This window comes from Mustelus asterias, chromosome 24, assembly GCF_964213995.1.
Source record: "Mustelus asterias chromosome 24, sMusAst1.hap1.1, whole genome shotgun sequence".
Classification (NCBI taxonomy): domain Eukaryota; kingdom Metazoa; phylum Chordata; class Chondrichthyes; order Carcharhiniformes; family Triakidae; genus Mustelus; species Mustelus asterias.
In genome coordinates, this window is record NC_135824.1 from 40,005,596 (window position 1) to 40,030,495 (window position 24,900).

General features: G+C 47.1%; 1 protein-coding gene across 1 annotated transcript in view; it reads left to right on the top strand.

Moving 5' to 3' along the window:
* The window catches only part of lrrk1 (leucine-rich repeat kinase 1), a 207,451-nt gene that overhangs the window by 121,168 nt on the left and 61,383 nt on the right, over positions 1-24,900 (top strand). The window contains exons 18-23 of the mRNA XM_078241595.1: positions 4,852-4,972; positions 10,898-11,057; positions 11,265-11,541; positions 15,859-16,030; positions 20,188-20,357; positions 20,501-20,640. Coding sequence (XP_078097721.1) covers positions 4,852-4,972; positions 10,898-11,057; positions 11,265-11,541; positions 15,859-16,030; positions 20,188-20,357; positions 20,501-20,640 — 1,040 coding nt within the window. The remainder of the gene's footprint in view (positions 1-4,851; positions 4,973-10,897; positions 11,058-11,264; positions 11,542-15,858; positions 16,031-20,187; positions 20,358-20,500; positions 20,641-24,900) is intronic.

Consider the following 24,900-nt stretch of genomic DNA (forward strand, 5'->3'; position numbering starts at 1 on the left):
ATCTCAGTGACTCCCCAGAATGTACATCGGAGGTGAAGGAAGCCAGCTGCCTTCCATGCCCTGTGGCCTGTGATGCGTGTGGCAGGCGTCCTCTGGAGGCCCTGGACCTTGAGGGCTCTGGCCTGCTTCCAGGTATCTGGGATGTTTCCATGACACCCTCTTCATCCCGCTGCCCCTGAGATGCCCCGGTGTCAGGAAGGGGGAGGGGGGGGGGGGGGGGGGGGAGTCAGATGGTGTAGCCACAGCCAAAGTCTCCTGGCTGGAAGGCCCCGGCATGGGCTCGAGCCCTTCCTCCTCCCTTGGGGTTCCTGTGGGCCTCTGGGTCCCTTCATGGGATGGCGGTGCTTCTGCAGTGAGCTCCAGAAGCTCCAGTGTCACCTGGCACTGCCAGTCCTGAAGGACCACCTGCTTCCTACCCATGGTGATCGAGCCCTCTATGATAGCCACTTGAGTCGGGGGCTACCTCTCAATGGCCGCAGCCATAGCCCTCTCAGCGTTGTCCCGCTGGGTCTCCTACAAGTCTGTTCAGTCCCTCAGCTGTGGCCTGCTGTGACTCAGCCATCACTTGGAGTCTGCCACTCACGGTGAAGATTCCCCGCCCCAGGCTTTCCACTGCAGATGCCACCCTTGCAATTTCGGCCTGGGACTCGGTACGGCACGGTAGCACAGTGGTTAGCACTGCTGCTTCACAGCTCCAGGGTCCCGAGTTCGATTCCCGGCTTGGGTCACTGTCTGTGTGGAGTTTGCACATTCTCCTCGTGTTTGCGTGGGTTTCCTCCGGGTGCTCCGGTTTCCTCCCACAGTCCAAAGATGTGCGGGTTAGGTTGATTGGCCAGGTTAAAATTGCCCCTGAGATGCGTAGGTTAGAGGCATTAGCGGGTAAATATGTGGGGGTAGGGCCTGGGTGGGATTGTGGTCGGTGCAGACTCGATGGGCCGAATGGCCTCCTTCTGCACTGTAGGGTTTCTATGATTTCTATGACTCCTCCCAACAGCTTCGCAGTTGGTCCAGTGTTGCCGTCCGCCCCTCCTGCATTCCCTGGCTCTGTTGCTGCATCTCCAGCAGCTGAGGGAGAAGTGATCTCGGAGGATCAGCATGTAGCCTGGGACCAGCTGAGTCCTCGCCTCCGGCAGGCCCCCACATGCCAGAGGCCTCGGACGTTCCCTCCTCCACCCGATATACATCAGCAGATGTGTCGTGCTCACCAGAGAGTGACCCGCAGGTCCCTTCACCCATATCCTCCGAGGACTCTTCGAGCTGTCTGGAACAGGATGGGTGGGAGCTGTAGCCGGGGCCTGCAGTCTAGAAGGCCCCGGGGTGTCTGGATCTGTCCCTGCAACATGGGACACAAGGTTAAGTGCAAGGGAGGAGAGGAACCCAGGGTGCCAAACACGTGATTCACATGTCTCCATTGAACATAGAACAAAGAACCAAGAAAATTATATCACGGGAACAGGCCCTTCAGCCCTCCAAGCCTGTAGCAACCAGGCTGCCCATCTGATTTGTAACCCCCTACCCTTCCAGGGACCATATGCCTCTATTCCCATCCCATGCACATAGCTGTAGAGATGCCCCTTAAATGTCAGTATCGTATCTGCATCCGTGAACTCCCCCGGCAGAGAGTTTCAGGCACCCACTACCCTCTCTGTGCAAATAAACATGCCTCGTACATCTCCTTTAAACCTTGCCCTTTGTACCCGAAACTCGTGTCCCCAAGAAGTTTCCTCAAAGTGAGTGGAGGAATGATGGGTGTTCACGTCTTGACGGCAGCCCGACCATGCTGTCGCTGACAGCTTGCATCTCCCCTTCCCTTGACAGCTCCAGCGCCCACTCCTCAGAGTGTGAGGACCTGGAGGTCTGGCTCACCACCCCCTGTCTTCACCCTCTCATGGATGTTATTGTCGGTCTTCTCCTGTGGAGACAGAAGGAGCCATGAAATATATGATGGCGTGATTATTCAATTATCTCTGCTAGGGGAGCCGCAATTTCCTCCCTAGCCTCCCACAAGGTCCTGGGATATACTTCATCAGGTCCTGGGGATTTATCTACCTTGATGCGCTTTAAGACTTCCAGCACCTCCTTCTCTGTAATATGTACACTCCTCAAGACATCACTATTTATTTCCCCAAGTTCCCTAACATCCATGCCTTTCTTAACAGTAAATACTGATGAGAAATATTCAGTTCGGATCTCACCCATCTCTTGTGGATGACCTTATTAATCCTCATGAGACCCTACTCTCTACCTAGCTACTCTTTTGCTCTTTATGTATTTGTAGAAGCTCTTTGGATTCTCCTTTGCCTTATCTGCCAAAGCAATCTCATGTCCCCTTTTTGAGCTACTGATTTCTCTCTTACCTCTGCTCCTACACCCTCTATATTCTTCAAGGGATCCACTTGATCCCAGCTGCCTATGCATGTCATGTGCCTCCTCCTTCTTCTTGACCAGGGCCTCAATGTCCTGAAGTCCCATCTTCTGGAAGCAGTGACTGCGCCAATGCAAATCTTCCCCGCAACAGCCAATCAGCATCGCCGCTCTGCTGCCCTCTGCTTGACCTCCATCTCTCCATCTCCCCGAGTGTGATATCCATCACTCCATCTCCCCGAGTGTGATATCCCTCACTCCATCTCCCCGAGTGTGATATCCCTCACTCCATCTCCCCGAGTGTGATATCCCTCACTCCATCTCCCCAAGTGTGATATCCATCACTCCATCTCCCCGAGTGTGATATCCATCACTCCATCTCCCCGAGTGTGATATCCATCACTCCATCTCCCCGAGTGTGATATCCATCACTCCATCTCCCCGAGTGTGATATCCATCACTCCATCTCCCCGAGTGTGATATCCATCACTCCATCTCCCCGAGTGTGATATCCATCACTCCATCTCCCCGAGTGTGATATCCATCACTCCATCTCCCCGAGTGTGATATCCATCACTCCATCTCCCCGAGTGTGATATCCATCACTCCATCTCCCCGAGTTTGATATCCATCACTCCATCTCCCCGAGTGTGATATCCATCACTCCATCTCCCCGAGTGTGATATCCATCACTCCATCTCCCCGAGTGTGATATCCATCACTCCATCTCCCCGAGTGTGATATCCATCACTCCATCTCCCCGAGTGTGATATCCATCACTCCATCTCCCCGAGTGTGATATCCATCACTCCATCTCCCCGAGTGTGATATCCATCACTCCATCTCCCCGAGTGTGATATCCGTCACTCCATCTCCCCGAGTGTGATATCCGTCACTCCATCTCCCCGAGTGTGATATCCGTCACTCCATCTCCCCGAGTGTGATATCCGTCACTCCATCTCCCCGTGTGATATCCGTCACTCCATCTCCCCGAGTGTGATATCCGTCACTCCATCTCCCCGAGTGTGATATCCGTCACTCCATCTCCCCGAGTGTGATATCCGTCACTCCATCTCCCCGAGTGTGATATCCGTCACTCCATCTCCCCGAGTGTGATATCCGTCACTCCATCTCCCCGAGTGTGATATCCGTCACTCCATCTCCCCGAGTGTGATATCCGTCACTCCATCTCCCCGAGTGTGATATCCGTCACTCCATCTCCCCGAGTGTGATATCCGTCACTCCATCTCCCCGAGTGTGATATCCGTCACTCCATCTCCCCGAGTGTGATATCCGTCACTCCATCTCCCCGAGTGTGATATCCGTCACTCCATCTCCCCGAGTGTGATATCCGTCACTCCATCTCCCCGAGTGAGTTATCCATCGCTCCATCTCTTCCCGAGTGAGTTATCCATCGCTCCATCTCCCCAAGTGTGATATCCATCACTCCATCTCTCCCTGAGTGTGATATCCATCACTCCATCTTTTCCCGAGTGAGTTATCCATCACTCCATCTCCCCAAGTGAGTTATCCATCGCTCCATCTCCCCGAGTGAGTTATCCATCACTCCATCTCCCCGAGTGAGTTATCCATCACTCCATCTCCCCGAGTGAGTTATCCATCACTCCATCTCCCCAAGTGTGATATCCATCACTCCATCTCCCCGAGTGTGATATCCATCACTCCATCTCTCTGAGGAAGATATTGCTGATACTTTTGCAGCCACAGCTAGGGTACTGTGTGCAGTGCTGATCGCCACATTATAGGAAGGATGTCATTGCACTGGAGAGGGTGCAGAGAAGATTGACCAGGGTACTGCCAGGGATGGAACATTTAAGTTATGAAGAGAGGTTGGGTAGGCTTGGGTTGCTTTTGTTGGAGCAGAGAAGACTGAGGGGTGAGCTGATCGAGATGTATAAGATTACGAGGAACATGGACAGAGTGGATAAGGAGCAGCTGTTCCCCTTAGTTGAAGGGTCAGTCACATGAGGACACAAGTTCAAGGTGAGGGGCAGGAGATTTATGGGGGATGAGGAAAAACTCATTTACCCAGAGGGTGGTGACGGTCTGGAATGTGCTGCCTACGAGGGTGATAGAGGTGGGTTGCCTCACATCATTTAAAAAAATATCTGGATGAGCCCTTGGCACATCATAACATTCAGGGTTATGGGTCAAAGATTTAGAATCAAAGAAGCAGAAGCAGGCCATTCGGCCCATCGAGTCTACACCAACTCCCCAGCAGATCATCCCACCCAGACCCTAACCCTGCAACCCACTTATTTACCCCGTTAATCCCCCTAACCTATATGTCGTGGGACACTGAGGGGCAATTTAGCCTGGCCAATCAATCTAACTTGCACATCACATTTTGCTGCAGACTCGATGGGCCGAAGGGTCTCTTCTGCGTTGTGTGATTTTATGATTCTACACCCAAGACTCCATCAATCCCATGTAGTCAATAACCTTTGTTGTATCTCTGCCTCACAGTGAGATATCATGCAAAACGCTTGATGGACTGGAAGGGCTTCGTAAACTGATCTTTCAAGTTGCCTGTAGTATGAAGGACACCGGGATGCTAACTGCTTCCCAGAAGCTGCTTGGCAGAATGGTAAGTGCTCTCCTGCTTACACTGAGGTACATAGTAAACCAGCTGTTTGATTATGAATGCTCCTCCTACAGGATGTGCGGGTTAGGTTGATTGGCCATGCTAAAATTGCCCCTTAGTGTCCTGGGATGTGTAGATTAGAGGGATTAGCGGGTAAACTATGTAGGGATATGGGGGGAGGGCCTGGGTGGGATTGTGGTCGGTGCAGACTCGATGGGCCGAATGGCCTCTTTCTGTACTGTAGGGTTTCTATGATTTCTATGAGGATCATGTTCCAGCTTTTAAATCTCCATAAATATTCCGATTTTCTGTCCATGAGGGTTCCTGTGTTGTTTTGCTGATGAGTCAATGTCTAACTAATATAATCCTCACCATTTCTGAGGGATTTTGATGAAAGGAGGTACCTCTATATAGAATCACTTCCCCAGTGTCCAGAGATAACCCAAACGGAATGGCTGCCTGAATCCCTGTATAGAAACACCTCGGAACAGAATTCTTATTCCAACTTCCAGTGAAGTGACCAGCCAGGATTGGAACAATTCATTTCCTCTGCACAGCGATGTTTGGTGCTGATTTTTTGGAGCTGGTTTTTACTGGGGTCAGTCGATTGCATCAGGCTGCATCACGTGGGTGCAGATTGATTGAATGCCACATCCCCATTTTGCTCTGATTATGATGAAGTTTTGTTCCAGGGAGAGAGACTGTATTGTGGAAGTCTCACTGTAGGGAAGTCTGATTTACTGGCCCCCCCCCCCCCCCCCACCGCTCCCCCACAATCCACACCTCCCGCTGAATTGGCAATGTGTTCAGAACTGACTGTTCCTCATTTACTCTGAAATAAACTTCTGAAATTCGTCATTGGAACCTGCATCTTTATTAACCGAGCATGTGGAGGAATCATTATTCAATAGATGGTTCTTTGTTTGGAGGATGTTATGAAACATTCTGCGGTGACGATTATGAAACTACAGAATGTTGTTGCAATGGATCTTAGCACAACTTTTTTAAATCTTGAAAACAATTGGAAATAAATGTTTAATCTTTGATATATTGGAGTGAATTTCCCCTGAGTTCTGCAGTGTAGATTTCTCCCGGAAACGGGCATTATGTCCCTCATGAGCAGGGGTCTGCCCGACTGTGTATCTGATTACGTGATAGTGTGAGTCTTTACATGTAACCAACACCATTCTCTCACACATTCACTTCTCCGATCTTCCAAACAGCAAACTGATAAACACCAGAAAATAATTTACCAAAATAGTCCCAGGATATGGGGTTTCGGTTCTGAAGGGCAACTGTAGAGGGACAGGAGACATTTACAGGACTGTGGGGAGAGAATGGTGTATTGGGATTGACTAAAGGAAATAAAGGAGGGTATCAAATTGAAAGAAAATGCATACAAAGTGGCAAAGATTAGTGGGAACCTCGAGGATTGGGAAATCTTTAAAGGTCAACAGAAAGCCACGAAGAAAGCTATAAAGAAAGGTAAGATGGATTATGAGAGTAAACTGGTTCAGAATATAAAAACAGATAGCAAAAGCTTCTACAAATATATAAAACAAAAAAAGAGTGGCTAAACCGAGAAGGGGGGTGTAATAACTGGAAATGAGAAAATGGCTGAGACATTGAACAGGTATTTTGTGTCGGTCTTCACAGTGGAAGACACAAATAACATGCCAAAAATTGATGACAGGAAGGCTATGGCAGGAGAGAACCTAGAAACTATTGTTATCACGAAAGAGGTAGTGTTGGGCAAGTTAATGGGGCTAAAGGTAGACAAGTCTCCTGGTCCTGATGGAATGCATCCCAGGGCACTAAAAGAGATGACGAAAGAAATAGCAAATGCACTAGTGGTAATTTACCAAAATTTGCTGGACTCGAGTGGTTCCTACAGATTGGAAAACTGCAAATGTGACGCCACTGTTTAAAAAAGGAGGTAGACAAAAGGCGGGTAACTATAGGCCGGTTAGCTTAACTTCTGTAGCAGGGAAAATGCTTGAATCTATCATCAAGGAAGAAATAGCGAGACATCTGGATATAAATTGTCCCATTGGGAAGACGCAGCATGGATTCATGAAGGGCAGGTCATGTTTGACTAGTTTGGTGGAATTCTTTGAGAACATTACATGTGCAGTGGACAATGGGGAACCTGTGGATGTGGTGTATCTGGATTTCCAGAAGACATTTGACAAGGTGCCGCACCAAAGACTGCTACATAAGATAAAGGTACACGGTGTTACGGGTAATGTATTAGCATGGATAGAGGATTGGTTAACTAACAGAAAGCAAAGAGTGGGGGTAAATGGGTGTTTCTCTGGTTGGCGATCAGTGACTAGTGGTGTGCCTCAGAGATCAGTGTTGGGACTGCAATTGTTTACGATTTACATAGATGATTTGGAGTTGGGGACCAAGTGTAGTGTTTCAAAATTCGCAGATGACACTAAGATGAGTGGCAGAGCAAAGTGTGCAGAGGACGCTGAAAGTCTGCAAAGGGATATAGATAATCCAAGTGAGTGGGCGAGGGTCTGGCAGATGGTGGTAAATGTGAAGTCATCCATTTTGGTAGGAATAACAGCAAAATGGACTATTATTTAAATGGTAAAAAATTGCAGCATGCTGCTGTGCAGAGGGACCTGGGTATCCTTGTGCAGGAATCTTAAGGAGTTGGTTTGCATGTGCAGCAGGTAATTAAGAAGGTAAATGGAATTTTGTCCTTCATTGCTAGTGGAATGGAGTTTAAAAACAGCGAGGTTATGTTGCAGCTGTATAAGGTGCTGGTGAGGCCACACCTGGAGTACTGTGTACAGTTTTGGTCTCCTTACTTGAGAAAGGATATACTGGCACTGGAGGGGGTGAAGAGGAGATTCACTAGGTTGATTCTGGAGTTGAGAGGGTTGACTTATGAGGAGAGACTGAGTAGACTGGGGCTATACTCATTGGAATTCAGAAGAATGAGGGGAGATCTTATAGAAACAAATAAGATTATGAAGGGAATAGATAAGATAGAAGCAGGGAAGTTGTTTCCACTGGCAGGTGAAACTAGAACTAGGGGGCATAGCCTCAAAATAAGGGGAAGCAGATTTAGGACTGAGTTGAGGAGGAATTTCTTCACACAAAGGGTTGTGAATCTGTGGAATTCCCTGCCCACTGAAGCAGTTGAGGCTACCTCATTGAATGTTTTTAAGGCAAGGATGGATAAATTTTTGAACAGGAAAGGAATTAAGGGTTATGGTGAGCGGGCGGGTAAGTGGAGCTGAGTCCACAAAAAGATCAGCCATGATCTTATTGAATGGCGGAGCAGGCTCGAGGGGCTAGGTGGCCTACTCCTGCTCCGAGTTCTTAGGTTCTTACGTAAATAGCTCCTTCAGAAAGTTGATAGAATGCCAGTGGTCCAGATTAGCCTGATCCTGATCGATTGATGATCCTTGCTGTGAGGCTATTCACAATCTCCTGTTTACATATTGGAACATCGCAAATCAGTTTGATCCCATCTCCACACATTTTCTGAGTCACAGAGAAGCCAGGAGCCAGGACTCCAGCTGGGTTTGCTTTGCTGCTTTTTGCCACCATTGTGTCCCCACCATCTGTACTCTGGTGTGAAGCCAGATGGATCGGTGTGTCTGGGCCAATCCCTGTGTTAATCACCAGTGATTCGTGGCAGTGCCTCACCACCGTTAAACGACAGTTAGGAATGTCATTCCACGAAGTTAGTTCTGCGCATAAATGTATCTGCCGTCCCAGCGCTGAGCAGGAGCAGTTTAAAATGCAAACAAAGATTAAAAGTGGATTGAAACAAAAAAAAAATGTGAAATACAAAACAGAAAAGGGACAACGTAAATTAGATTGAAAGAGAACTGAGAAATCATTGATCTGGGGTAGGAAAGTTGCAGGAATATGGAACGGGGGAAGAGTCACTGACAGAAAGATATATTTAAGGAGAGGTGGAGAGCCAAGGGTAAAAGAGAAATGATTGCAACCTCCAGACACTTTTCCCAGTCCCGGAGCTCACCAGTCTGACACTAACATTGCATATTCAAAGAATCCCTGCAGTGCAGAAGAGGCCATTCAGCCCATTGAGTCTGCACCGATTCTCTGACAGAGTATCTTACCCAGGCCCTCTCCCTTGTCCTTTCCCCGTAACCCCTCACATTTACCATGGCTAATCCGTCTAACCTGTACATCTTAGAGACAGCAGTGCCACTGTGCCTCCCAACAAGTCACCAAAACAGTCTGGGCCAAAGAATCTGCAAAGGTTATACAGGTTATGAGCGTCGACAAGATTACTTTGTCTGTATAAGCGTGCAAAAAACAATACTTTTCACTGTACACTAATACATGTGACAATAATAAATCAAATCAAAATCAAAAAAGATAGAATATAATGTGGGGAAATGTGGGAGGTAGAATGGAACAAGAGAATATTTTTTAAAATATTGGTGTTAGCGGGATTTCAGAGTCCTTGTACAGCAAACGAAGGAAGTGAGCATGCACACACAACAAACAATTAGGAAGCAAGCGGAATGTTGACCTTTATTGCAAAGGGGTTAGAGTATGAGAATAAGAAAGTCTGACTTGGTAGATGTTGAGATGTGTTTCCCCGGCTGGGGACTCGAACTGGGGGCATTGATACAAGATAAGGCGTTGATCATCTTGTACTGAGACAAGGAGGAATTTCTTCACTCGGAATCTTTGGAATTTTCTATTGTCAGAGGGCAGTGGGTGTGCAGTCACTGAAAGGCAGTGAACGATAGCTGTTTGGACTCTAAGGGAATCAAAGGGTCAGGTAGTTGGAGTGGAGTTGAGTTTGATGATCAGCCATCTTCTTAGTGTGAATAGCAAAGCAGCCACAAAGGCCATTTAGGGCGGAATTCTCCAATCTTGTACGCACCCGCAGCTGGGATTCTCCAGCCCCGCCACCACTGCCAGCGAGAATGGAGAATTTGGCGCTCAGCCAAAACTCCATTCACAGCAGCTGAACCGGAGACCCCCAGCCATGGGCAAGGTCGAGAGACCCAGCCACGGGGGAGGGTGGGAGTGTCGGAGAGCCCCAGCCACGGGGCGAGGTCAGAGAGCCCCAGCCACGGGGGAGGGTGGGGGGGTCGGAGAGCCCCAGCCACGGGGCGAGGTCGGAGAGCCCCAGCCACGGGGCGAGGTGAGAGAGCCCCAGCCACGGGGCGAGGTCAGGGAATTCCGGCCATAGTCTAATCATAGAACCCTTACAGTGCAAAAGGAGGCCTTTCAACCATCGAGCCTGCACCAACATCAATCCCACCCAGGCTCTGTACCTGTAGCTCCACATATTTACCCTGCTAGTCCCCCTGACGCTAAGGGGCAATTTAAAATGGCCAATCAACCTAACCTGCACATCTTTGGACTGTGGGAAGAAATTGGAGCACCCAGAGGAAACCCAAGCAGACACGGGGAGAACTTGCAAACTCCACACAGTTACCCAAGGCCAGAATTGAATCCAGGTCCCTGGATCTGTGAGACAGCAGTACTAACCACTGTGCCAAGCTATTCAGTAAAATACCAATCGGCAGCACTCATCTGTGAGTCAGAGATTTGGGTTCAACTCGCACTCCGGAGATGAGATCACAAAGTCTAGGTTGACTGCAGTACCGTCTTTTGGATGAGATGTTAAACTGATGTTAATCCATTTGTCTTCTCTGGTGAATGTAAAAGGGTCCAAGTTCAAAGAAAAACAGGAAATATTGTCCTGGGCCATGTTTTCCCTTACTCAACATCACGAGCAGAATCTCACCTTGCTGCTTGTGGGATCTTGCTGTGTGCCAAATCACTGCCGTGCTTCTGACGTTGCAACACTTCAGAAGTACTTGATTGTCTCTACTTTTAAGATGTGCTGAGGCTATGAAAGGAGTGGTAGAAATGTGAGTTTTTGTGAACTGGTCACACTGGCCTTTCTTCCAGATACCAAAGAGCTATTTCAATCTGTTGAATGCTGTCCTGAAAGAACAACAGAGAAGAAGCAATAGCAACGAGGTCCAATATTTAACTGACCAGCAACTGGAGGAGATTGTGCAGCAGACTCCCGACAATGATATCCAGGACTTTGAGGATTTTCAGACCGGTATTTCATCTTGGTATTTGAGTAAAAATTCAACATTTGCTTTTTTGTACATTTCCTTGACATCCTTGATACTTTTTTCAGTAAGTGTCAAATAGAAACCATTAAAGCCCAAATTAAACCAATCATCTTCCGATTGGAAAGCTTCAGGACAACATGATAATAGGCCAGCACCTGGGGTGAACTAATGTGTCTCTGTTTGTTTGGCAGCCCTTTCCTTCCTGATTGAGACTGGAGCCCTGCTGCATTTCCCAGACACCAGCCATGGCCTGCGCAACCTCTACTTCCTGCATCCAGTCTGGTTATCTGAGTGCTTGGAGAGAATTATCAATCTCAAAGCCTCACGCTCTCTTGCCAAGAATGGCATCATACAGGTGACGGAGCTCAGAGCGCTGCTGGTTGGAACTGGCTTCACAGAGCAAACTGAGGAACAGTATTTCCAATTTTTAGCCAAGTTTGAGATTGCACTTCCAATCGCGAGCAACAGGTAAATTGCTTCCTGATTTTAAAATGCCCATTCATGGCCTTGCTCCTCTCTGTTACTGTAATCTCCTCCAATCACACGAGATCTCGATATTCGTGGGGCGGCACGGTAGCACAGTGGTTAGCACTGCTGCTTCACAGCTCCAGGGTCCTGGGTTCGATTTCCTCCAGGTGCTCTGGTTTCCTCCCACAGTCCAAAGATGTGCGGGTTAGGTTGATTGGCCAGGTTAAAAATTGCCCCTTAGAGTCCTGGGATGCGTAGATTAGAGGGATTAGTGGGTAAATATGTGGGGGTAGGGCCTGGGTGGGATTGTGGTCGGTGCAGACTCGATGGGCCGAATGGCCTCCTTCTGCACTGTAGGGATTCTATTCTTCTATTCTATTCTATTCTTGCAATTCGACGTTCCTGATCTTATTTCACTTCAGCTGAGGAATTCCCTCCCTAAATCTCTCGGCTTCTCGACCTCTATCTCCTCCTCCAGGATACTTAACAGTTCTTATCCAAGTCACAAATCACACCCTATGTGACTGTGACCAAGAGAAACTTTCCCTCCTTGTCCATTACAATCTGCCCATAGCCTCTGACACTGTTGACCATGCCATCCTCCTCCAATGTCCCCCCTCCTCCAATGTCCCCCCTCCTCCAATGTCCCCCCTCCTCCAATGTCCCCCCTCCTCCAATGTCCCCCCTCCTCCAATGTCCCCCCTCCTCCAATGTCCCCCCTCCTCCAATGTCCCCCCTCCTCCAATGTCCCCCCTACTCCAATGTCCCCCCTCCTCCAATGTCCCCCCTCCTCCAATGTCCCCCCTCCTCCAATGTCCCTCCACTCTTGTGCAGTTTGGTGGCACTGAACTGACCTGATTCCATTCTTATCGATCCGATGGTGCCCAGAGTATAAGCTGTGATGATTTCTCCCCTTGTTTCCACATTATTACTTTGAGGATTTCTCCTTGGCTCCCTCCTATTTCTCATCTCCATGCTGCCCCTCATTATGCAAAACACAGGGTTAGTTTTCACCTGTTCATTGATGGCGCCCAATTCTACCTCACCACCACCTCGCTCAATTCCCCCATTGTTGCTAAGTTATCAAACTGCTTCTCCACCATCCAGCACTCGGTCAGCAGGGACTTCCTGCAGTTAAATATTGGGAAGGGCCATTGCAATCCCTGTCCCAAACCCTGTTCCCTAGATACCGACTCAACCCCTTTCCCTGGCAGCAGTCGGACACAATGTCCCCCCTCCTCCAATGTCCCCCCTCCTCCAATGTCCCCCCTCCTCCAATGTCCCCCCTCCTCCAATGTCCCTCCACTCTTGTGCAGTTTGGTGGCACTGAACTGACCTGATTCCAGGGTTCACAGCCTCGGTGACATGTATCTGACTCTGAGGTGAGCTTCTGACTTCATATTTAAGTCACCCCCACAATTGCCCATTTTCACCTCCATAGCATTGACCAACATCATCCACAGTCAGCTCACCTCATTCGTGCCTTTGTAACGTCTACTATTCCAACACACTCCTGGCTGCTCTTGTATATTCTACCCTCTGTCAGCTTGAGGTCATCCAATACTCTGTTGGCTTTGGCTTAGCTCTAAGTCCCATTCACTTATCATCTCTGTGCTCACTGACCTACACTGGTACTAGTTATGTAACATCATAGAATCACTACAGTACAGAAGGAGGCCATTCAGCCCATCAAGGCTGCACTGACTCTCCAACAGAGCATCTTACCCAGGCCTATTCCTGTAACAACACATTTTTATCCCATTGATCCCCCTAATCTACATATCTTTGGTCACTAAGGGGCAATTTAGCATGGCCAATCCACCAATCCTGCACATTTTTGGACTGTGGGAGGAAACCGGAACAGCAGAGGCAATCCAAGCAGATACAAGCAGAGCGTGCAAACTCCACACAAACAGTCACCCAAGGCTGGATTCGAACCCGAGTCCCTGGTGCTGTGAGGCAGCAATTTAACCGCTCTGCCGCCATGTCGCCCCCATTGATTTTAAAATGCTTGTTTTAAAATCCCGCCATGGGCTCACTCCTCCCTGTCTCTGTAATCTCCTCCAACTCATGTCCCTCAGATCTCTGCACTCATCTCATTCTGGCTTCCCCAATGGCCGAGCCTTGGATTGCCTAGATCCCAAGCTCTAGAATTCACTCCCTAAACCTCTCCACTTCTCCAGCTCACTTTCCTCCTTTGAGACACCCCTTAGAACCTATCACTTTGTCCATGTTTTTGGTGATAGAGAGAGAGAGAGGTTTACAGCATGGAAACAGGCCCTTCGACCCAACTTGTCTATGCCGCTCAGCTAGTCCCAATTGCCCGCGTTTGGCCCATATACCTCATAACCAATCTTACCCATATAGCTAACTGCTTTTTAAAAAACAAAATTGTACCCGCCTCTACTACTACCTCTGGCAGCTCGTTCCAGACACTCACCACCCTCTGTGTGAAAAAATTGCCCCTCTGGACACTTTTATATCTCTCACCTTGAACCTATGCCCTCTAGTTTTAGACTCCCCTACCTTTGGGAAAAGATGTTGACTATCTAGCTGATCTATGCCCCTCATTATTTTATAGGCCTCTATAAGATCACCCCTGAACCTCCTATGTATCAGGGAAAAAAGTCCCAGTCTATCCAGCCTCTCCTTATAATTCAAACCATCAAGGCCTATTAAATCTTTTCTGCACTCTTTCTACTTTAATTATATCCTTACTGTAATAAATTTATTTGATAATTTATTCTGCTAAATATCTCCTTATGTGGCTGAGAATCATATAATACTCCTCTAAGGTGCCTTTGCTCCTTTCATTGTGTTTAAGGTGCTATATAAATACAACTTATTGTTAATACTACCTCTTTAAGGAAGTTTTGGATCACCTCTCCTAATATCTCCTTTTTTGGCTCAGTATTGTTCTTTCTTTGATATTGTCCTTGTCAAATGCACTGAGACATTTTGCTTTGTTAAAATGGATGCTGTTTTTGTTTCCCGTTGGTTAATCCACGTTAACATTTGGATTTTTTTTGAACACACACATATTGAGCACACAGTTTTAGCATTCCATCCAAAAAGCAGGACCTCTGAAAATGCAGCCTTCCAACCATTATGCAGCATTCCCACCATCCTGCGGCCTTTTTCCACCATCCTGCGGCCTTTTTCCACCATCCTGCGGCCTTTTTCCACCATCCTGCGGCCTTCCCGCCCCACCGCAGCCCTCCCGCCCCACCGCAGCCTTCCAGCCCCACCGCAGCCTTCCAGCCCCACCGCAGCCTTCCCGCCCCACCGCAGCCCTCCCGCCCCGCTGCACTGGAGTATCAGCTTTGATTCTGTGCTTGGGTTTCTGGAGCCGGATTGGAATCCACAATCTGACCACTCATTGATGCGAATGCTACCCAGTGAGCCACAGCAGTAAACCAGTGGTTAACCTGTACCCTCAAAGACTGACCTCTCTAAGGTTGTAAAGTTCCTGGTTTCTGCTCCAATTGATATAACTTTAATCTGATTGAGGGCTTCACGTATCCTCTCCCAGAAGGTCCATGTGACTATCACCCTGACCTGGTCACGGATGCCCTCAGCCCAGACAAGTCACTTCAAGATTCTTGTCGTCATTTTTAAATTCTTCCACGGCTTTGTCCCATCCGTTAAATCCTGGCACTGTGTGACGCTATCCAAACACTCTGACATAACGGATTGATTACTACCTCAAAGTGCCAGCCTTTGTAGCTTCATCCTCAGGATGTGGTGGAAGGAGCAGCATTTGCTACCCATTCTCCTCAGCCCTGAGCTGGTGGTGATGGGCCTTGAACCGCTTCATCTCACGCTTTGATGAAACTGAATTGGCTGCGCGGCCTTGTCAGAGACAAGGCGTTGGTGTTGACTGGACTAAAACGGAGAGCAGATGGAGGAAGCATGGCTGCTCTCCCTAAAGAAGCAATTTATTAATGACAATCTGACAACTTCATGGACACTCTCGCACATCCCAACTTTTTATTTCGAGATTTTTAAACTAAACTCAAATTTTCAAATGGCCATTATGGGATCTGAACTCTCATTCTCTAGATTATTAATCCAGTTACATAACCACAACATATTTAAGTGCGTCCCTGTTGCTAACTTTGAAAGTGTGAATCACCAATCCCTTTGGCTGAACTATCTGCTGAATGCCCACTTGCTCTTTGTGAAGTTATCTGTGATGACCAATCAGGAAGGGGATAGAGTTTGGAGCGGTCACTTTGACAAGACTGAGAATGTGATGAATGTGATTGAAGAGGAAGTCATTTCTGCTGATGGATGTGGCTGTACTTTTCTCTCCAGTTACCTCCTCCCACACCTGTTGCCACCGAAACCAGGATTGGAATTTGGTAATCTGAGGGCCAAGAGCACCAACACCATCCAGAGACTTTTCAAAATGAACTTTGTGCCCGTTGGTTTCTGGCAGAGGTTTATTGCCCGCATTTTGATGAGCCTGGCGGAGATGGATGCCCAGGTATGACCCACATTGCAAACTGACTTGTATAGAGAGAGATTTTCCAGGGCTGATCATTGCTCATAGTTCCTGGATTTTATACAGAGACCTCAGATCTTTGGCCAAGTTCTCTTCCAAGGATTCCCCAAAATCTGCCACTTTAACCTATTGTTAGACACTGGATTAGATCTCATTAGGAATGTTGTTATAATGTGCCAGCCATCACTGCAACCTCTGCCACGTGTAATGCAGTTATATAAAGAGAGGGCTTCAGGCATGTCCAAATTTTCAGATTCACTTTGGGGTGCTTCCCCCATCTCCCTTCTCTCGTCCTCCTTTCTCCCAATCTCCTTCTTCCATCCCCCTCTCCTTCCTTTGTCTTTCTCCTCACACACCTCTTCCTCCTCAATCTATCTCTCCCCTCCCTCTTTCATCACTCCACACCTTCTCTTACTTCTCTCTCCCCCTCTCTCCACCTTCTCTCTCTCTTTCTCTCCACCTTCTCCCCTTTCTCCTCCCCCTCCATTTCGGTCAATTTTCCGCTCCTGTGAAAGGAGGGGAGGGATAGGGAGGGAGAGTTGGGTGGGGAAGAAAGGAAGATTGGGGAAAGGCGATGTGCTTGGGGAAGGGGTTGGGTGAGACAAGGGAGTGGGAAGAAGAAGGGAAGGAGTTATTTGCAGTTGGCTGTGATTGGATGGACAAATTCTCTATCGTGGAAATGTTAATGTCACTGAGTGAAGAATTCTGGGTGGATTATCCCCTCGACCTGCTCACACTGCCAGCAATCAGAAAGCAGGAGGCATCCTTCTTCATCAAAGGCTAACTTTGGAAAAAATAGGTTCTTTGTCATGATGTTTACTAACTAAAGTTAAAATCTCAATCATACATCACAATTGATATGGAAAGTTGAATCTTTCACTCTGAATTAGATTGTGACTTTCCTCTTAAAAATAGCGAAATAGATATTAGAATTCCAAAATAGAAATGAGGAATGTAGGAAGTGCCACAGCTGAGGTGGTATCTGTTCAGAGAGAGAAACAGAGCTGACCTTTCAAACATTCAAAGCTGTTTGTTTTTTTTTATTTTAGTATTGTCACATGTATTAGTATACAGTGAAAACAAAGCATACCGTTCATAGGGAATGAAAGGAGAGAGTGCAGAATATAGTGTTACAGTCATAGCTAGGGTGTAGAGAAAAATCAACTTCATATAAAGTAGGTCCATTCAAAAGTCTGATGGCAGCTGTTCTTGCATCGGTTGGTACGTGACCTCAGACTTTTGTAGCATTGTCGAGCAGTGATGAAAGGTCATGTGAGATTAAACAGATTGGGTCTGTACTCATTGGAGTTTAGAAGGATGAGGGGTGATCTTATAGAGACATATAAGATAATGAAGGGGCTGGATAGGGTAGAGGTGGAGAGATTCTTTCCACTTAGAAGGGAAACCAGAACTAGAGGGCACAGCCTCAAAATAAGGGGGGACCGGTTCAGAACAGAGTTGAGGGGGAACTTCTTCTCTCAGAGGGTAGTGAATCTCTGGAATTCTCTGCCCATTGAAGTGGTGGAGGCTACCTCGTTGAATATGTTTAAATCACGGGTAGATAGTTTTCTGATCGATAAGGGAATTAGGGGATATGGGGAGCAGGCGGGTAAGTGGAACTGATTCGCTTCAGATCAGCCATGATCTTGTTGAATGGCGGGGCAGGCTCGAGGGGCTAGATGGCCTACTCCTGCTCCTATTTCTTATGTTCTTATGTCATCAACCTGAAATTTTGCTCCTGATATCTCTGGGACACCAGGAGGTGAATTATAAACTCAGAATTGATACAGCCTGAAAAGAGGACATTTGGTCCATTGAGTCAGTGCTGGCTCTGCAAGAGCAACTCTCCTGGGCATAATCTGAGTAAGACATTTCACACAGTAAGAAGTCTGACAACACCAGGTTAAAGTCCAACAGGTTTATTTGGTAGCAAAGGCCACGTGCTTTCGGAGCGCTTGCTGCTCCTTCGTCAGGTAAGTGGGAGTTCTGTTCACAAACAGGGCGTATAAAGACACAAATTCAATTTACAAAATAATGGTTGGAATGCGAGTCTTTACAGGTAATCAAATCTTAAAGGTACAGATAAGGTGAGTGGAGAGAGCATTAAGCACAGGTTAAAGAGATGTGTATTGTCTCCAGACAGGACAGTTAGTGAAATTTTGCAAGCCCAGGCAAGTCGTGGGGGTTACAGATAGTGTGACATGAACCCAAGATCCCGGTTGAGGCCGTCCTCATGTGTGCGGAACTTGGCTATCAGTCTCTGCTCAGCGACTCTGCGTTGTCGTGTGTCGTGAAGGCTGCCTTGGAGAACGCTCACACGAAGATCAGAGGCCGAATGCCCGTGACCGCTGAAGTGTTCCCCAACAGGAAGAGAACACTCTTGCCTGGTGATTGTCGAGCGGTGTTCATTCATCCGTTGTCGTAGCGTCTGCATGGTCTCCCCAATGTACCATGCCTCGGGACATCCTTTCCTGCTCCGTATCAGGTAGACAACGTTGGCCGAGTTGCAAGAGTATGTACCGTGTACCTGGTGGATGGTGTTCTCACCTGAGATGATGGCATCCGTGTCGATGATCCAGCACATCTTGCAGAGGTTGCTGTGGCAGGGTTGTGTGGTGTCGTGGTCATTGTTCTCCTGAAGGCTGGGTAGTTTGCTGCGGACAATGGTCTGTTTGAGGTTGTGCGGTTGTTTGAAGGCAAGAAGTGGGGGTGTGGGGATGGCCTTGGCAAGATGTTCGTCTTCATCAATGACATGTTGAAGGCTCCGGAGAAGATGTCGTAGCTTCTCCACTCTGGGGAAGTACTGGACGACGAAGGGTACTCTGTCCGCCGTGTCCCGTGTTTGTCTTCTGAGGAGGTCGGTGCGGTTTTCCGCTGTGGCGCGTCGGAACTGTCGATCGATGAGTCGAGCACCATATCCTGTTCTTATGAGGGCATCTTTCAGCGTCTGGAGGTGTCTGTTGCGATCCTCCTCATCTGAGCAGATCCTGTGTATACGGAGGGCTTGTCCGTAGGGGGTGGCTTCTTTAACGTGTTTAGGGTGGAAGCTGGAGAAGTGGAGCATCGTGAGGTTATCCGTGGGCTTGTGGTACACAGACACGGATGCCATCATCTCACGTGAGAACACCATCCACCAGGTACACGGTACATACTCTTGCAACTCGGCCAACATTGCCTACCTGATACCCTGTAGGAAAGGATGTCCCGAGGCATGGTACATTGGGGAGACCATGCCGACGCTATGACAACGGATGAATGAACACCGCTCGACAATCACCAGGCAAGAGTGTTCTCTTCCTGTTGGGGAGCACTTCAGCAGTCACTGGCATTCGGTCTCTGATCTTCGTGTGAGCGTTCTCCAAGGCGGCCTTCACGACACACGAAAGCGCAGAGTCGCTGAGCAGAGACTGATAGCCAAGTTCCGCACACATGAGGATGGCCTCAACCGGGATCTTGGGTTCATGTCACACTGTCTGTAACCTCCATCACTTGCCTGGGTTTGCAAAATCTCACTAACTGTCCTGTCTGGAGACAATACACATCTCTTTAACCTGTGCTTAACGCTCTCTCCACTCACATTGTCTGTACCCTTTAAAACTTGATTACCTGTAAAGACTCGCATTCCAACCATTATTTTGTAAATTGTGTTTGTGTCTTTATATGCCCTGTTTGTGAACTGAAATCCCACTCACCTGATGATGGGGCAGCGCTCCGAAAGCTTGTGTGGTTTTTGCTACCAAATAAACCTGTTGGACTTTAACCTGGTGTTGTGAGACTTCTTACTGTGTTTGCCCCAGTCCAACGCCGGCATCTTCACATTAAGACGTTTAAGACAGAGATGAGGAAGAATTTCTTCTCTCAGAGGGGAGTGAATCTGTGGAATTCTTTACCACAGAGGGCTGTAGAGGCTGGGTCATTAAATATGTTCAAGGCTGAGATAGACAGATTTTTAAACAATAAGGGAATCTAGGGTTATGGGGATAAATTTGGGAAAGTGGAGTTGAGGATTATCAGATCAGATTAGTCATGATCTGATTGAATGGCAGAGCAGACTGGATGGGCCAAATGGCCTACTTCTGCTCCTACTCCTACATCTTATGATTTTCTTGCCAACTTTTCCTGTTTGTTTTGTTGACCAGCTCTTTGAGAATGAAAAGAATCCAAAGCGAGGCAGAGTAAATCGGACCTCGATTTACAGTTTCACAAGATCACACCGTCGCAATCGCTGCAGCACTTTCAGAGTACGAAGAAATCAAACTATTTATTGGCAAGAAGGTTTGCAGGTGAACTACGATGGTGGGTTTCTAAGGTAATCACATGATTAGTTGCATTGCTATGGAAGTTTCCACTAGATAAGGAACACTGGAGACTGTGCTGTTCGAAAACTGAAATTAGCCCTGACATTGACTGCACATAATCCTTGAAACTCAACAAGTCCTTTCCTCCCTGCAGCGTGGAGTCCTCTGAGGTGAACTGGAAGAGGAAGAAGAGTGCAGGAATAAAAATCAATTGCCAATCCGAAACACGGGATTTCTCAGCTGTCGCATTCATCACTGATCACGTCAATTGTCTGATTGATCAGTGGTTTCCAGGTAAGGCCCAGAGAGGGGTGTAACATATGTAGTTCGGTGCCACTAATGCACTGTGCCATGGCTCAGCATGGTGGCAAAGTGGTGAGTGGGTTTCCTCCCACAGTCCAAAGATGTGCAGGTTACGTTGATTGGCCATGCTAAATTAACCCTTGTGTCGGGATTAACAGGGTAAATATGTGGGGTTACGGGAATAGAGCCTGGGTGGGATTGGTGGTCGGTGCAGGCTCGAGGGACCAATTGGCCGCCTTCTGCACTGTAGGGATTCTATTCTACAATATTTAAAATTGGCTCAGTGAGTAACACTGTTCATCTGAGCCCTGAAGGTGTTGGTTTCAAATCCCACTCCAGAAGCTTGAGCACATAGTCCAGGCAGATCTCCAGCTTGGTACTGAGGGAGTGCTGCACAGTCAGAAGAGCGATGAGCTATTAAACCAGGGTGTCACCTGACTCCCTGATTAACATAAGCAATCCCATTGCACTCGTGTGTGCACTCTGTATAGAAGGGTAGTGAGGTTACCTCTATGTCCTGGCCAAGATTTATCTTCAGTCAACACTTTCAGAAGGCATTCAATAAGGGAATACAGGAAAGATTGTTGCACAAGCTTAGGACTTGTAAATTTGGAGGTGAGATATTAGAAGATCGATTTTCGGGTGAATACCGCAAGGTTCAATGTTTGGGTCTTAGCTATTTCCAATCTCTATTCTGATGAGAGGCTGAGTTTACTGGTATTACAAAACCAAGTTGAAAAGTAAGCTGTGAAGAGGATGCAAAGAGTTTGCAAAGGGATATAGACCCATTAAGTGACTGGACAAGAAGCTGACAGGTGGAGTATCATATAGGGAGATGTCAAATTAACCACTTGGGTAGAAAGAATAGAAAAGTCAAATATTTTTTAAGTGGTGAAAAACTATTAAATGTTCTTATTCAGAGGGATTTGTTTGGCATTGTACACATCACAAAAAGTTACCATACAGAGGCAAATGGTATGATAGACTTTATTGCAGAAGGGTGGTTGGAATACAAGATCAAAGAGGTCTTGCTGCAATCACATTGACCCATATCTGAAGCACTGTGTACAGTTTTGGTCTCCTTCCTAAGGAAAGAGATACCTCCCTAAGAGGGGAAGTGTAGCAAAGGTTCACTAGATTGATTCATGCAGTGAGAAGGTTGGACTATGAGCAGAGATTAAATAGAATAGACCAATATTCTCTGGAGTTTAGAAGATTGAGAGGTGATCTCATTGAAGTGTGTAAAATTCTTCGAGGATTGGCAGGGCAGACACTGAGGTTGTTTCCCCTGGCTGGACCCTCTCACCATAAGGGGTCAACCATTTAGGACTGAGGTTAAGGAGTAATTTCTTCTCTCAGAAGGTTTGAATTTTTGGAAATCTCTACCTTGGAGATCTTTAGTCGATGAATATAATGGAAGACAGATCATAGGTTCTTGGGAATTAAGGGAAGTACGGGATGTGGGGATAAAATAGGGAAGTGGAATTGGTGCAGAAGTTCAACCCTGATCTTATTGAATGGTGGAATATCGCGATGGGCTGAATGTCCAACTCTTGTTACTATTTCTTATCTTCTTATCTGAAACTGATGATCAGGTCATTATCTGTGGGATGTTTGTGGGAGCTTGCTGTGCACAAATTGGCTGTCCCACTTCCTGGATTGCAACAGTGACTACGAGTCAGAAGTACTTTGGGACACCCAGAGGTTGTGACAGGTGCTATAGAAATGCAACCCTTTCATAGAATCCCTACGGTGCAGAAGGAGGCCATTTGGTCCATCGAGCCTGCACAGACAACAATCCCATCCAGGCCCTATCCCTATAACCTCACGTATTTACCCTGGCTAATCCCCCTGACACTAAGGGGAAATTTAGTGTGGCCAATCCACCTAACCTGCACATATTTTATTCTCACATTTTGACCACGTGTAACGTGGGCGGTACAGTAGCACAGTGGTTAGCACTGTTGCTTCACAGCACTAGAGACCCGGATTCAATTCCTGGCTTCGGTCACTGTCTGTGTGGAGTTTGCATGTTCTCCCGTGTCTGCGTGGGTTTCTTTCGGGTGCTCTGGTTTCCTCCCACATTCTGAAAGACATGTTAGTTAGGTGTATTGACCCGAACAGAAAGAATGTTCCCAATGGTGGGGGAGTTCAGAACTAGGGGTCATAGTTTGAGGATAAGGGGTAAAGCTTTTAGAACTGAGGTGAGGAGAAATTTCTTCACCCAGAGGGTGGTGAATGTGTGGAATTCACTACCACAGAATGTAGTTGAGGCGAAAACATTGTCTGACTGTGGCGACTAGGGGAATTTCACAGTAACTTCATTGCAGTGTTAATGTAAGCCTTACTTGTGACTAATAAATAAACTTTCTTTAAAATTAAAGTAATTAGATTGCAAGATCTTTGGTTCCCAAATTTCTTTTTCTCAAGCCAATTTTTAAATGCTGCAATCTGTGTGGGGACAGAGTTCCACAGGTTCCCCCTCAATCACCCTCAGAAGCTGAACAACGAAAATAATAAACACTTTGAGCTGCCAGAGGAACTAACATGAGTTACATTGATCACAGAAACAGGAATCCTGCTTGGTCCACTGATTGGAAACCATCACCATGTCCAGACAGTTTGTGGTTGTTGATAGGCTCGGAATGGAACAAGTTGTCAGTTCCTGTCCAGCAAGAATTTTCCTGGGGCTAGTGGAGCCATCAGTTACATAGAAACATGGAAACTAAAAGTAGAAGAAGGCCATTTGGCCCTTCGAGCCTGCTCCGCCATTCATTTTGATCATGACTGACCATCGAATTCAATGTCCTAATCTCACCTTCCTCCCATATCCCCTGATCCCTTTAGCCCCAAGAGCTATATCTAATTTCTTCTTGAAATGAGACAATGTTTTCGCCTCAACTACTTTCTGTGGTAGTGAATTCCACACATTCATCACCCTCTGGGTGAAGAAATTTCTCCTCACCTCAGTTCTAAAAGGTTTACCCCTTATCCTCAAACTATGACCCCTAGTTCTGAACTCCCCCACCATTGGGAACATTCTTTCTGAATCTACCCTGTCTAATCCAGTTAGAATTTTATAAGATAGCCTCTCACTTTTCTAAACTCCAATGAATATAATCCTAACCGATTTAGCCTCTCCTCTATGGCAGACCTGCCATCGAAGGAATCAGCCTGGTAAACCTTCTCTGTACTCCCTCTATAGCAAGGACATCCTTCCTCAGATAAGGACACCAAGACTGCACACAATACTCCAGATGTGGCCTCACCAACGTCCTATACAATTGCAGCAAAACATCCCTATCCCTGTACTCCAATGAAGGCCAACATACCATTTGCCTTCTTTACTGCCTGCTGTACCTGCGTACTTATTTTCAGCAGCTGATGCACGAGGACTCCAAGGTCTCGTTGAGTATCCACCTTTCTCAATTTACACCCATTCAAGTGATAATCTGTCTTCCTATTATTGCTACCGAAGTGGATAACCTCACATTTATCCACATTATACTGCATCTGCCATGCAGATGCCCACACTCAGCCTGTCCAAATCACACTGAAGCATTTCTGCATCCTGCTCACAGCTCACCCTCCCACCCAACTTTGTATCATCTGCAAATTTGGAGATAGTACATTCAGTTGCCGCTTCCAAATCAATTAATATTTAAGATGAACAGATGGGGTCCTAGCACAGATTCCTGCAGAACCCCATTCGTCACTGACTGCCGATCAGAAAAAGACCCATTTATGCCAACTCTTTGCTTCCTATCTACTAACCAGCTTTCTATCCATCTCAAGACATTACCTGCAATCCCATGTGCTTTAACTCTACATAGTAGTCTCTTATGTGATACTTTGTCGAAAGCCTTCTGAAAGTCTAAATAAACCACATGCCCTGGTTCTCCTTGGTCAACTCTACTAGTTACATCCTCAAAGAATTCCAATAGATTCGTCAAGCATGATTTCCCTTTCGTAAATCCATGCTAAGTTTGTCTGTTTATACCACTGCCTTCCAAATGCTGAGCTATGAAATCCTTGATAATGGACTCTAGCAACTTCCCCAGAACCGACGTTAAACTCACTGGTCTATAGTTCCCTGTTTTCTCTGGTGGGCTTACATTAGCTACCCTCCAATCTGCAGGAACTATTCTAGAGTCCAAAGAATTTTGGAAAATAACCATCAATGGATCTACTATTTCAAGGGCCATATCCTTAAGTACTCTGGGATAGAGATTATCAGGACTTGGGGATTTA